The 12,180-nt window shown below is 42.7% G+C and overlaps 1 protein-coding gene across 1 annotated transcript in view; it reads right to left on the bottom strand.

Annotated features, from left to right (window-relative positions):
- The window catches only part of LOC121289422 (collagen alpha-1(XXIV) chain), a 615,168-nt gene that overhangs the window by 218,578 nt on the left and 384,410 nt on the right, over window positions 1-12,180 (bottom strand). The window contains exon 12 of the mRNA XM_041208885.1: window positions 810-863. Within this exon, the coding sequence (XP_041064819.1) occupies window positions 810-863 (54 nt within the window). The remainder of the gene's footprint in view (window positions 1-809; window positions 864-12,180) is intronic.

The raw sequence follows: 12,180 nt of genomic DNA on the forward strand, positions 1-12,180 counted from the left end.
ACAGGAGTAGCTACAAACCGTTAATAAACTCTGCATTTGTCCCTATTTCTTTTAATTTTTAAGGTGACTTTATAAAAATGCCTTCAAAGGAACAGAAAATACAGGTCCAAGAGAGGATAAATGTATTAAAAATCTTCAAAAAAGAGTCACAATCAAACACCAAGAAAATGACCTCAAATTCTGTGCCTAATTTTACACTCAAACAACATAATTGCAGGAAATGTGTGTTTTATTGCTGGGAGTAGGACACGGGTACAAAAAAAGCAGCATAACACTCAAACTAGGGGATACAGTTTAAAAATAAAGGGTCTCCCATTTAAGACCAAGATGAGAATTTCTTTTTTCCTCAGACAATTGTGAGTCTTTGGCACCCTCTTTCCCAGAGAGCGATGGAGGCAGAGTCAGTGAATATTTTTAAGGCTGAGTTAGATTCTTGATTGACAAGGGAGTGAAAGAGTATTGGGGGGTAGACAGGAAAGTGGAGTTGAGGCCACAAACAGATCAGCCATGATCTTACTGAGTGGCGGAACAGGCTTGAGGGGGCTGAATGGCCTACTCTTGCTGCCCTTAATTTGTACGTTCATACGTTTGTACGTGCGTATGTATGTGATGCACTCACGCCTGCAGGCGTTTGCACTGGATATTTGTTTTTGCTCTGAGTGCGCATGCCTCTGGGTGCACATTCACAAGAAATTCCATTTCAGTGAACAGTTCTAATCTTTATGCAGCTGGTAAAACCAGTTTCCCTTTAAGGCAGAATGTTCTGACTGAAAGCATAATGAGCAAAATGGTACGTGGATATAACTCACTGGGCTGCCATCTGAACCAGGGGGGCCTCTCACTCCAAAAGCACCTGGATATCCCTATAAAAGCAAAGAATAAATTCAACATTAGCAAGGCAGGCACTGGGATCTATTTCTATAGGATAGGTTCGAAAAGCAGCGAAGTGATGTTAAAACTTGATTTAAGTCACACTTAGAACACTGTCAACAGTCTGCTTTCCAAATTATGAAACAGATATAGGTGTTAGTGTCTAATAGATCCTGTTGATGGATGTTAAATACCCAGTAGTTTGAGGTAATAAGGTGAACTGGTGTTGGGTATTGGTTAGTTAATTATACTCAGATATGTATATAAAGAAGAGTCAGCCAGCACTGGGGAGAGGGTGTTGGAGTGGAGAAGTAAGCTTGGTGTTGAGCAGTAAACAGTCTCTAACAAAGCATCTTAGTCTCAGTGTCTTCTTCACAACCAGACTTGGTAGTTTATCTGATAATGGAGATACAGGGATGTCTAAAAGGTGAGACCATTGGGACAGGTTGATCAGGCTAGGATTCTTTTCTCTAGAAAAAAAAGATTGAGGCGTGACCTTATTGAGGTTTTTAATATTACAAAAGGGTTCGATAGCATCAACAATAGAGAAAATATTTCCAATCGGTGTGGAGTCTAAAACTAGGCGTCATTAAAAAAGGTTTGTCATTATTAAATCCAGTGGGGAGTTCAGCAGAATCCTCTTTACCCAGAGAGTGATGGGAATGTGGAACTCACTACCACAGGGAGTGGTTGAGCTAAATAGTATAGATATATTTAAGGGGAAGCTGGATAACACATGAGGGAGAAGGGAATGAATTGTGTTTAAAGGGTTAAATGAAGAAAGGTAGGAGCAGGCTTGCGTGGTGCAGAAACCCAGCACCAAGAAGTTGGGTTGAATGGCCTGTTCCTGTGCTGTAAATTCTATGTAATTCTTTGGAAAATCAATGGCCTCACTTTCTTGTGGAAAACTGTGGTAGAATATGCACCATAAAAGAAATGGCACATCAAAGTCTCAACATACATTGAAAGCGATGCTAGTCATTGTCCATGCATTATTATTTTTTATTCATTCATGTGGACTTTGCTGGCTAGGATAACATGAATTGCCCATCCCTAATTGCCCTTGTTCAGAAGGCATCTAAGAATCAACTGTGCTGTGGGTGCAGGAAATTTGTGTGTTGTTGCTGGGGTTAGAACACGGGTACAAAAAGAAGGGTGCAAAAGAGACATTATGATCTAGCATAATACTAGAACGAGGGAATACAGTTTAAAAATAAGGGGTCTCCCATTTAAGACCAAGATGAGAATTTTTTTTCCCTCAGACAATTGTGAGTCTTTGGCACCCTCTTTCCCAGAGAGTGGTGGAGGTAGGGTCATTGAATATTTTTAAGGCTGAGTTAGATTTTTGATTGAAAGAGCATGGGGAGATAGACAGTAATGTGGAGTCTCATGGTCACTCTTAGACTTTCAAATCAAGATTCTTATTGAATTCAAATTCCACCATCTGCTGTGGTGGGATTTGAACCTGGGGTCCCAGAGAATTACCCTGCACCTCTGGAATACTAATCCAGTGACAATATCACTACACCACCACCTCCCCAATTAATATAAAGTATGTAAAACAGATACATTTAACCTTCTCTCAGTACTGACCCTCTGACATGTTACGATCCCAGCTGATGTTAATACTGGACAAGTCTGATCCCATGTGGAACCTGGCTTGATAGATCCTAACTTTTACTTTTTGTTTAGAAACATGGAGAGTGGCTACTGAACAGAGTCACAGGAGTCAGCTGATGAACTTTCAACAAAGAATAAAACATTTATTGAACGAGAAAAGATTAACTATATTATAATACTCCTTCACCTACAACGATATATACTGTCATGACTCACCAGGGATAGTGCACTGTCTTATCAGGCCCCAATGCTCCCTGACAAATGTGAAAAAGTTTGGTTAACCCACCTAATTATGTAATTTAGATTAACTGAATACGAGCACCAGGTTTATAAGCTTAGTAAGTAAATAACTGTTTATTGAACAACTTGTCTTTAACCAGTGGCAAAAGGAAGAAATATGAACTGCTAATTTCTAACTTTATAACCTAAGCTCTACCCCTTCTTAAATCCCTACACACACACATACATAAGACACACAAAAACATAGATTTTAAGGGTGGGATAAAACAGTTCAATAGCAACAATTCCGGAGTACAGGGTTCGATGGGTTGATTATGATCGCTATCTTCCAAATTCCTTTCAGTTCTTTGTTAATAACATAAGGTGGTCTTCCAACACTTTCAGTATTTAGTTCACTGCTTGATCACTTGCCTTTCAATGTGTCTAACAGTGATTTTCCCCTTTGCCACTTGACAAGGGTTTTCAGGGAAAGCATGTTATAAAGATATGAGGAGAAAAAGCCAGCTAGCTATTATTGTAGAATTATTGGAATCTTACACATACAGGAGAGAGAGGTTTTAGGTCTCTTTCCTTTAAGGCTTGGAGCTATTCTGCAGCACTGCCTTCACAAACACTGGCCACCTGGTCAGGAGTCAATAAAAATGTTGTTGCCAGGCAGTTCCCCATTAGACCAGACTCCTCCTTAGCACCGTCCTGTCTTTCATGGCACACTCTGTTTCAGGACAATAACATTGTATATATCCCACACACTGTTCCAGTAGACATGTTCTTCAAACTGCACCCATGGTAATTTTAATCCACAGTCCAACAGATGTAAAAAGATATGTTCTTTACAATACAGATTCCTAAGGATTACACAGGTTACAAAAGCTATCTTATATGCTAATGTTCACAGTAAGTATACAGTGTATGTAAACCAATAGATGGCCTGTGGTCAGGCACACCACAGTCTGCAACCATGTGACAGATTCCACCCCAAACGGAAGCTATGGATCACTCATCAACACTTCCAGATGCTTGTCAAACCGTGAACCAAATGGTCTCACTGAACTCTGTCTTTCACATGAGGGTTTCCAATCACCAATCTCAAAGAACTTGCTTTGGAATCTTTTCCCAAATGACACTTTCTTCCATAAGGGCCCACCTCCAGGGTTTCAAACTCTCCTTCCAATATTGCTCTCCTCTAGATGGCCATGTGCATTCAAACTTTCTTCTGTGCACTCTCTCAGATGCTCAGCTGCATCAACAGAACACCACTGCTTCGCATGCCCCTAATAAGGAGTCACCAATCTTCGGTTGTCTCCACAGATCTTCTGGTTTCTTGCAAGCCCACTTTGCCATGAGTCTGCTTCCTCCAGCTTTCTCTCTTTAATTCAGAGCCTTCCTCTCTGCTCCTTGCTTTCACTTCCACTGAACAGGATCTTGTTCCAGGTTCCTGTCCTTGTCTGTTGACTTGACTCAAAGGGCCTCTTGGGGCTTTCTCTTTTTTCCTTTAAGACCTGCTCCTTGCAGTTCCCTCTCCCAGTAGACTGCTGGCAACTTGATATCTCCCCTGAGATCCAGAACTCATTCAACATTCACTATTACTTTAACTTTAGAGCAACTCATCTCAGATTTTTAGACTTATTTTTCCTAGCCAGCTGCTGGTATGTTCAGCTACAGAGGGACTTAAACTGCTTCCTTCACCTTAGAGCATAATGACCAACTGAATTCAAACATATTTCTGTTTCTGTCTATGGGTCCTCTGTTGCTAGGCAACAGCATAGTTTTTTTCCTACTTCAAGAATCATAAAACCTCATTAGGATGCAGGTATACAAATAAACTTCCAGGGTTGCAGGCAACTGTTTAAAGTGAAACCAAAATTCAGGTTCCCTTAACACACCAATACAGAAATATAAATTAAACTCAAAGTTAAAGCTATAGCTTATTCCTAACACCCACAAATACAAATACAACTTGCTTAAACTATATCTAGTTCCTAATGGACAGTGGTGTCCCTTCAGTACCAATAGTATCAGCCTAGATTTTATGCCCACACTTGTAGAGTGGAACTTGATTCCACAACCTTCTGACTCAGAGACAAGAGCGCTACCCACTCAGCTACAGTATTAATGAAAGAATCACAGAATGGTTACCGCACAGAAGGAGGCCATTTGGCCCAACATGTCTGTGCTGGCTCTCCAAAGGAGCATTTCACCTCATGTCATTCCCCTGCCTTCTCCCAGCAACGCTGATAATAATCAAATTCCCTCTTGAATGCCTTGATTGAACCTGCCTCCACCACACTCTCAGGCAGCATATTCCAGATCCTAATCGCTCACAGCGCTAAAAGCTTTCTCTTCATGTTGCCGTTGCATCTTTTGCCAATTACTATAAAAATTGTGCTCTCTGTCCTTCTCAAGCCATCCATTAATGGGAACAGGTTTCCCCTATCTACTCTGCCCAGACCCCTCATGATGCCAAAAGTGATCAATATGATCAAATATCTTGTCAGCCCAATGTTAACATACATTTTTTATTTTATATTGATAAAATATATATCTTTCCAATTGTAATTATCCCATCTTCAAATTGTAATAATATTGCTGAGTAATTCCTTTTTGGATTTTACTCCATCAAGATAGTTAAAGCTGATAAAAAAGTATCTGATGCCTCCTTGTGGCTCATCAGACATAAGCAACTTAACACCAGAGCAATTAGTGTTTCATAGTTTGACCAGTGTGAGATTTGAACTCTTGATCTTGGGGTTACAAACCCAGTACCATAACCACTTGGCTATTTAGGCCAAGCACCAGAGCAATTAGGCTGCAGTCATTCCAGCACATTCCTGATTACTAACCAGATTTCATTGAGGTGGAGTCGATATACTGAAGAAAAATATATTCAGCTTTTTTATCTTGTGCATTTGACCTTCATCAGCCTGAGTGTCATCAATGCTGGGAGGATGAAATTATTTCTCTCTTGTAAGGTGGTCTGTGTGTCAAAATAAGAACTTGTATTTATATAGCAACTTTGGTGACCTTGGATCACCCCAAAATACTTTACAGCTAATGGAATTTTGTAATTTTAATCGCTCCACCATTGGCGGCCGTCCATCAGCTGCCTGGGCCCTAAGCTTTAGAATCCCCTCCCTAAACCTCTCCACCTCCCCTCCTTTAAGATACTCCTTTCAGACGATACCTCTCTGACCACCTGTCCTAGTGTCTCCATATTTCGTTTGGTGTCAAGTTTTGTTCGATAATGCTCCTGCGAACAGTTTTGATAAATTTCAATACATTAAGGGCATTGTGTAATGCATATTGTTGTTTGTAATGTAGAAAATGCAGTAGCCAATCTGTGCACAGAAAGCACCCACAAACAGCAGTGTGAGAATGACCAGATAATCTGTTTTTAATGTTGTTGTTTGAGGGATAAATAGCAGCCCCAGGACACAGAGTTTGCAGATTTCAGGATTCCTGGTTTCACACAGTGCACTAAGATTATGCCATAATGATTCTATTTTATCTTACTCTACCATCTTACTGGTGTTGCAATTGCATAATGCATCTATCCCTGTGAATATTACATACTTATTTTAATAGCATTCCAATCCCACAGCAATCCCAGCTGCTCCAGTCTCTGCATATAACTGAAATTCCTCATCCCTGATATTATCCTGGACAACCTCCTCTTACCCACTCCAAAGCCTCAACATCCTTCCAAACATGTGGTGCCCAGAATTGTACACAATACTAAAGCTGAGGCCTGCCCAGTGATTTGTAAAAGTCTAGCAGAGAGTCATGGAGTCATAAAGTCATTTATGGCACAGCGGTGTGAACCATCTCCAAGATGTTCTGCAGCAACTTGCCAAGGCTCCTCCGACAGCACCTTCCAAACCCATGACCTCTGCCACCTAGAAGGACAAGGGCAGCAGATAGAAGGGAACACCACCACCTGGAAGTTCCCCTCCAAGTCACTCACCATCCTGACTTGGAAATATATCGCCGTTCCTTCACTGTCGCTGGGTCAAAATCCTGGAACTCCCTTCCTAACAGCACTCTGGGTGTACCTACACACATGGACTGCAGCAGTTCAAGAAGGCAGCTCACCACCACCTTCTCAAGGACAATTAGGGATGGGCAATAAATGTTGGCCCAGCCAGCAATGCCCACATCCCATAAATGAATTTTTAAAAAAGGTCATTCGGCCTTTGAAGGGTCCATACAGAGCAATCCTGTCAGTCCCATTCCCACGCTGTATCCCTGTAGCCCCGCAAGTCTATTTCCCTCAAGTGCCCATCCAATTTCCTGTTGAAATCATTCATTGTCTCCATTTCCACCACCCTCATGTGCAGCACGTTATCAGTCATTACAATTCACTGCGTAAAAAAGTTCTTCCACACATCTTGCCCAAAACCTTAAATCTGCATCCCCTCATCCTTATACCTTCAGTTAATGGGAACAGCTTTTCTTTCTCTACCTTATCTAAACCTGTCATAATCTTGTACACCTCTATCAAATCTCCCCCTCAATCTCCTTTGCTCCAAGGAGAACAATCCAGCTTCTCGAACTTAACCCTGTAGCAAAATCCCAATCCCTGGAATCATTCTTGTAAATCTCCTCTGTAACCTTTCAAGGGCCCCTCATTTTTTTAATTCATTCATGGGGTGTAGGTATTGCTGGCTGGGCCAGCATTTATTGCCTAGTCGCACTTGAGAAGGTGGTGGTGAGCTGCCTTCTTGAACCGCTGCAGTCCACGTGGTGTAGGTACACCCACAGTGCTGTTGGAGAGGGAGTTCCAGGATTTTGACCCAGTGACAGTGAAGGAACGGCGATATATTTTCAAGTCAGAATGGTGGTTGACTTGGAGGGAAACTTCCAAGTGGTGGTGTTCCCATGCATCTATTGCCTTTGTCCATCTAGATGGTGGTGGTCAAGGGTTTGGAAGGTATTGTCGAAGGAGCCTTGGTGAGATCCTGCAGTGCATCTTGTAGGTGGTACACACTGCTGCTACTGTGTGTCAGTGGTGGAGGGAGTGAATGTTTCACGTTGGAGTGCCAATTTGTCCTGGATGGTGTCAAGCTTCTTGAGTGTTGTGGGAGCTGCACTCATCCAGGCAGGTGGGGAGTATTCCATCACACTGCTGACTTAGAGTCATAGAGGTCTACAGCACAGAAAAAAGCCCTTTGGCCCATCGAGTCTGCACCAGTCAAACAAGTACCTAACTATTCTAACCCCATTTTCCAGCACTAGGTCCATACCCTTGTACGCCATGGCATCACAAGTGCACATCCAAATACTTATTAAGTGTTATGAGGGTTTCTGCCTCTACCACTTTCAGGCAGTGAGTTCCAGATTCCCACCACCCTCTGGGTGAAAAAATTCTTCCTCACATCCCCTCTAAACCTCCTGCCCCTTACCTTAAATCTATGCCCCCTGGTTATTGATCCCTCTGCCAAGGGAAAAGTTCCTTCCTGTCTACCCTATCTATGCCCCTCATAATTTTATACACCTCAATCATGTCCCCCCTCAATCTCCTCTGCTCCAAGGAAAATAACCCCAGTCTATCCAATCTCTTCTCATAACTAAAACTCTCCAGGCCAGGCAACATCCTGGTAAATCTCCTCTGCACTCTCTCTAGTGCAATCATATCCTTTCTATAATTGTAGAACTGCACGCAATATTTTAGCTGTGCCCTAACCAGTGTTTTATACAGTTCCAGCATAACCTCCCTGCTCTTATATTCTATGCCTCAGCCTGTGCCTTGTAGACAGTGGACAGGCTTTGGGGGTCAGGTGGTGAGTTACTCACTACAGGATTCCTAACCTCTGACCTGCTCTTGTAGCCACAGCTGTTATCGCTTGTGTGGCATGATTGTCACTTGCCACTTGTCAGTCCAAGACTGGAAATTGTCCAGGTCTTGTTGAAATCGGACATGGACTGTTTCAGTATCTCAGGAGTCATGAATGGCAGTGAACATTGTGCAATCATCAGTGAACACATCCACTTCTGACCTTATGATGGAAGGAAGGTCAATGATGAAGCAGCTGAAGATGGTTGAACCTAGGACTCTACCCTGAGGAACTCCTGCAGTGATGTCCTGGAGCTGAGATAACTAACTTCTAACAACCACAACCATCTTCCACTGTGCTAGGTACAACTCTAACCAGCAGAGAGTTATCCCCCAATTCTCATTGACTCCAGTTTTGCCAGGTCTCCTTGATGCCACACTCGATCAAATGCTGCCTTGATGTCCAGGGCATCACTCTCCCCTCACCTCCCATCCTTTCTAAAGTGTGGTGACCAGAAATGGACACACTACTGTAGTTGTGCCTAACCAGAGCTTTATATTGTATGACATCCTTGTTTTTGTATTCGTTTACAAAGCTAAGCATCCCATACACTTTCTTAATCTCCACATCAACTTGCCCGGCCACCCTCAAAGATTTATAAAAATGCATCTCCAGGTCCCTCAGCTCTCGCTCCACCATCAAATAGTTTGATTTAGACCATGTTGCTCCCATCACTTCAATCCAACCAATCAGCACTCTCTTCTCATACAGTATAAATTAAATTGGATCTGCCATTTTACCAGTCTGTCTATATCCTCCTGAAGTTCGTTATTATCCTGTCCACCAATCAAGTTCTGTATCATCCACAAACTTTGAAACTGTACTCCCAATATTCTGTTTGTTTGAAGGGTCATGAGGATTCGAAACGTCAACTCTTTTCTTCTCCGCCGATGCTGCCAGACCTGCTGAGTTTTTCCAGGTAATTCTGTTTTTTTTTCTCCCAATATTCAAGTTTGGCTTACTTAAAAGCAAAGGTTTTATTGTTGACCCCAGGAGACCTCTCTGCACACTTCTCTCTGGCCAGAAAAACATCTGTTCACCACCACTTTCTACCTTGCGTCCCTTAACCAACTAGAACACAGGTAAATATCATCCCTTTAATCCTGAAGTGTTTTGACAGAGTAAATACTTAGAGTAAATGAAGGTAAGCCTCGTGCAGTGGAAGGTCGATCAGGAACCAGAGAAAAGACTGAAAGTAATTGGCAAAGGAACAAGAGGTGAGATGAGAGTATTTTTTTCCCCAAAGTGAGTTGTGATGTGGAATGCTCTGTCTGGAAGGGAGGTGGAAGCAGATTCAATAATAACTTTCAAAAGGTAAATACTTGAATGGGTGAAATTTTCAGGGCGATGGGAGAAAGAGCAAGAGCTTTATTGGATAGCACTTTCAAAGAGCTGACAGGGGCATAATGGGCCAAATGCCCTCCTTGTGTGCTGTAAGGTTCAATGATTCCAGTCGGCTGTGATTCAGTTGAACTCTCTGTGGCACTCCACACTCTGAGACCGTTGGCTGTGGGTTCAAATCCCACACCAGAGGCCGGAGCACTAAATCTAGGCCAACACTTCACTTCCACACTGAAGGAGTGCAGAACTGTCAGAGGTCCATCGTTCAGACGAGGTGTTAAACCAAAGACCCATCTGCCCTCTCAGGTGGACAGAAAATATCCCTTGAGACCATTTCAAAGTTTACTTTCCAGGGTTTATCCCTTAACCAACATCAGCAAAACAGATGGCCGGGTACTTATCACATTGCTATTAGTGGGATCTTGCTGTGCAAAAACTGCAAATACCTCTCTGGCTGTGAAACGCCTTGGAGCATCTTGAGGTTGTAAAAAGATGCTTTAGAAAATGTGAGGCTTGTGTTTATTAAGCTAATAGAATTTCAATCTAACTGGTATACACAAAAGCCTTCCAAAGAATTGGGAATTTTAGGAGTGTTGACAACATATTTTTTTAATACAGAGCTCTCCCATGGCCTTTCATGCTGGAGTTAAAGGCAGATTGCTGATTGAAGTATGAGGCATACAGGAGCACTTTAATCATTTCAAGATTCCCAGTTCCAGTATTTAATACATTACAGCGTTTATAAACATCAATTCCTAGACTCACAATGACAGCCATGAAGCTGTGGCAGTTAAACTTCCTGAAAAATGTCCTGTTTTACCGAGACTTAATGTCTTAGGCAATAAGTTTGCCAGGGCTCAAGATTCTCTAGTGAGGACCACTGTATATATTTATCACAGTACTGTCATCTTAAGTCATTCAGAAAGATTATAGGAACATAGGAAGAGAAGGAGGCCAATCAGCCCCTTGGCCCCGCTCCACTATTCTATTATATCTTGGTCGATCTGCTTAGCTCTATCTATATGTCTCAGTTCTGTACTCCTTAATACACTAGCCGAATAAAAATCTACCACTCTCAGTTTTGACATTTTCGATTGAACCCCAGCCTTTTGAGGGAGAAAGTCCCAGATTCCCACTGCCCTTCATGTGAAGAAGTCTTTCCTGATATAGGGAGTAGGAATAGAGAGGTCATGTTAGAGTTGTATAGAACCTTGGTGAGGCCACAGCTGGACTACTGTGAGCAGTTCTGGTCGCCACATTACATGGAGGGTGTGATTGCACTGGAGGGGGTGCAGGGGAGATTCACCAGGATGTTGCCTGGGATGAAACATTTAAGTTATGAAGTGAGGTTGGATAGACTTGGGTTGTTTTCATTGGAGCAGAGAAGACTGAGGGGTGACCTGATCGAGGTGTACAAGATTATGAGGGGCTTGGACAGGGTGGATAGGGAGCAGCTGTTCCCCTTAGTTGAAGTGTCAGTCACAAGGGGGCAAAAGCTCAAAGTGAGGGGGAGGAGGTTTTGGGGGGATGTGAGGGAAAACTTTTTTACCCAGAGGGTGGTGACGGTCTGGAATGCGCTGCCTGGGAGGGTGGTGGAGGCGGGTTGCCTCACATCCTTTAAAAAGTACCTGGATGAGCACTTGGCACGTCATAACGTTCAAGGCTATGGGCCAAGTGCTGGTAAATGGGATTAGGTAGGTAGGTCAGGTGTTTCTCACGTGTCGGTGCAGACTTGATGGGCCGAAGGGCCTCTTCTGCACTGTGTGATTCTGTGAATCTGTGATATTACCCCTGAAAAATGACCTGTTTCTAATTTTATGGTTCCCCCTCTTGTTCTGGGCTGCCCTCCCCCCGACCCAGCAGAGGAAATGACTTTATCTACCCTACAGGAAGATTCACCTTTGAAAACTGGTATTTCTCAAGCAGTGAAAGATTGAGTATTATATTGGGTCATTATCATGATCAGAACCAATAATTCATGCTCCATGCACCAGGCTGCAAATATATCCTGACAAGGAGTAGTTTATCAAATTGCAGAACCTTGACCTCAGGACCTACATCTGCGATATTTCTGGTTCATAGGGCCCAATGTCATTCATATATTTCATAAACCACTAGCCACTGATGTGAGACATATGCGATTCCCATTGCTATCAGCACTCTCATTTCTCCTCTCATCGAAACAATCATGTATCATTTTCAATTTCAAAATTAGCTGCTCCGCATTTTCCAGACTGTGTACTGTCTGGAACCTTTCAGAACCCCAAACTTGGACCTG

This window comes from Carcharodon carcharias, chromosome 16, assembly GCF_017639515.1.
Source record: "Carcharodon carcharias isolate sCarCar2 chromosome 16, sCarCar2.pri, whole genome shotgun sequence".
In the NCBI taxonomy this organism is placed as follows: Eukaryota; Metazoa; Chordata; class Chondrichthyes; order Lamniformes; family Lamnidae; genus Carcharodon; species Carcharodon carcharias.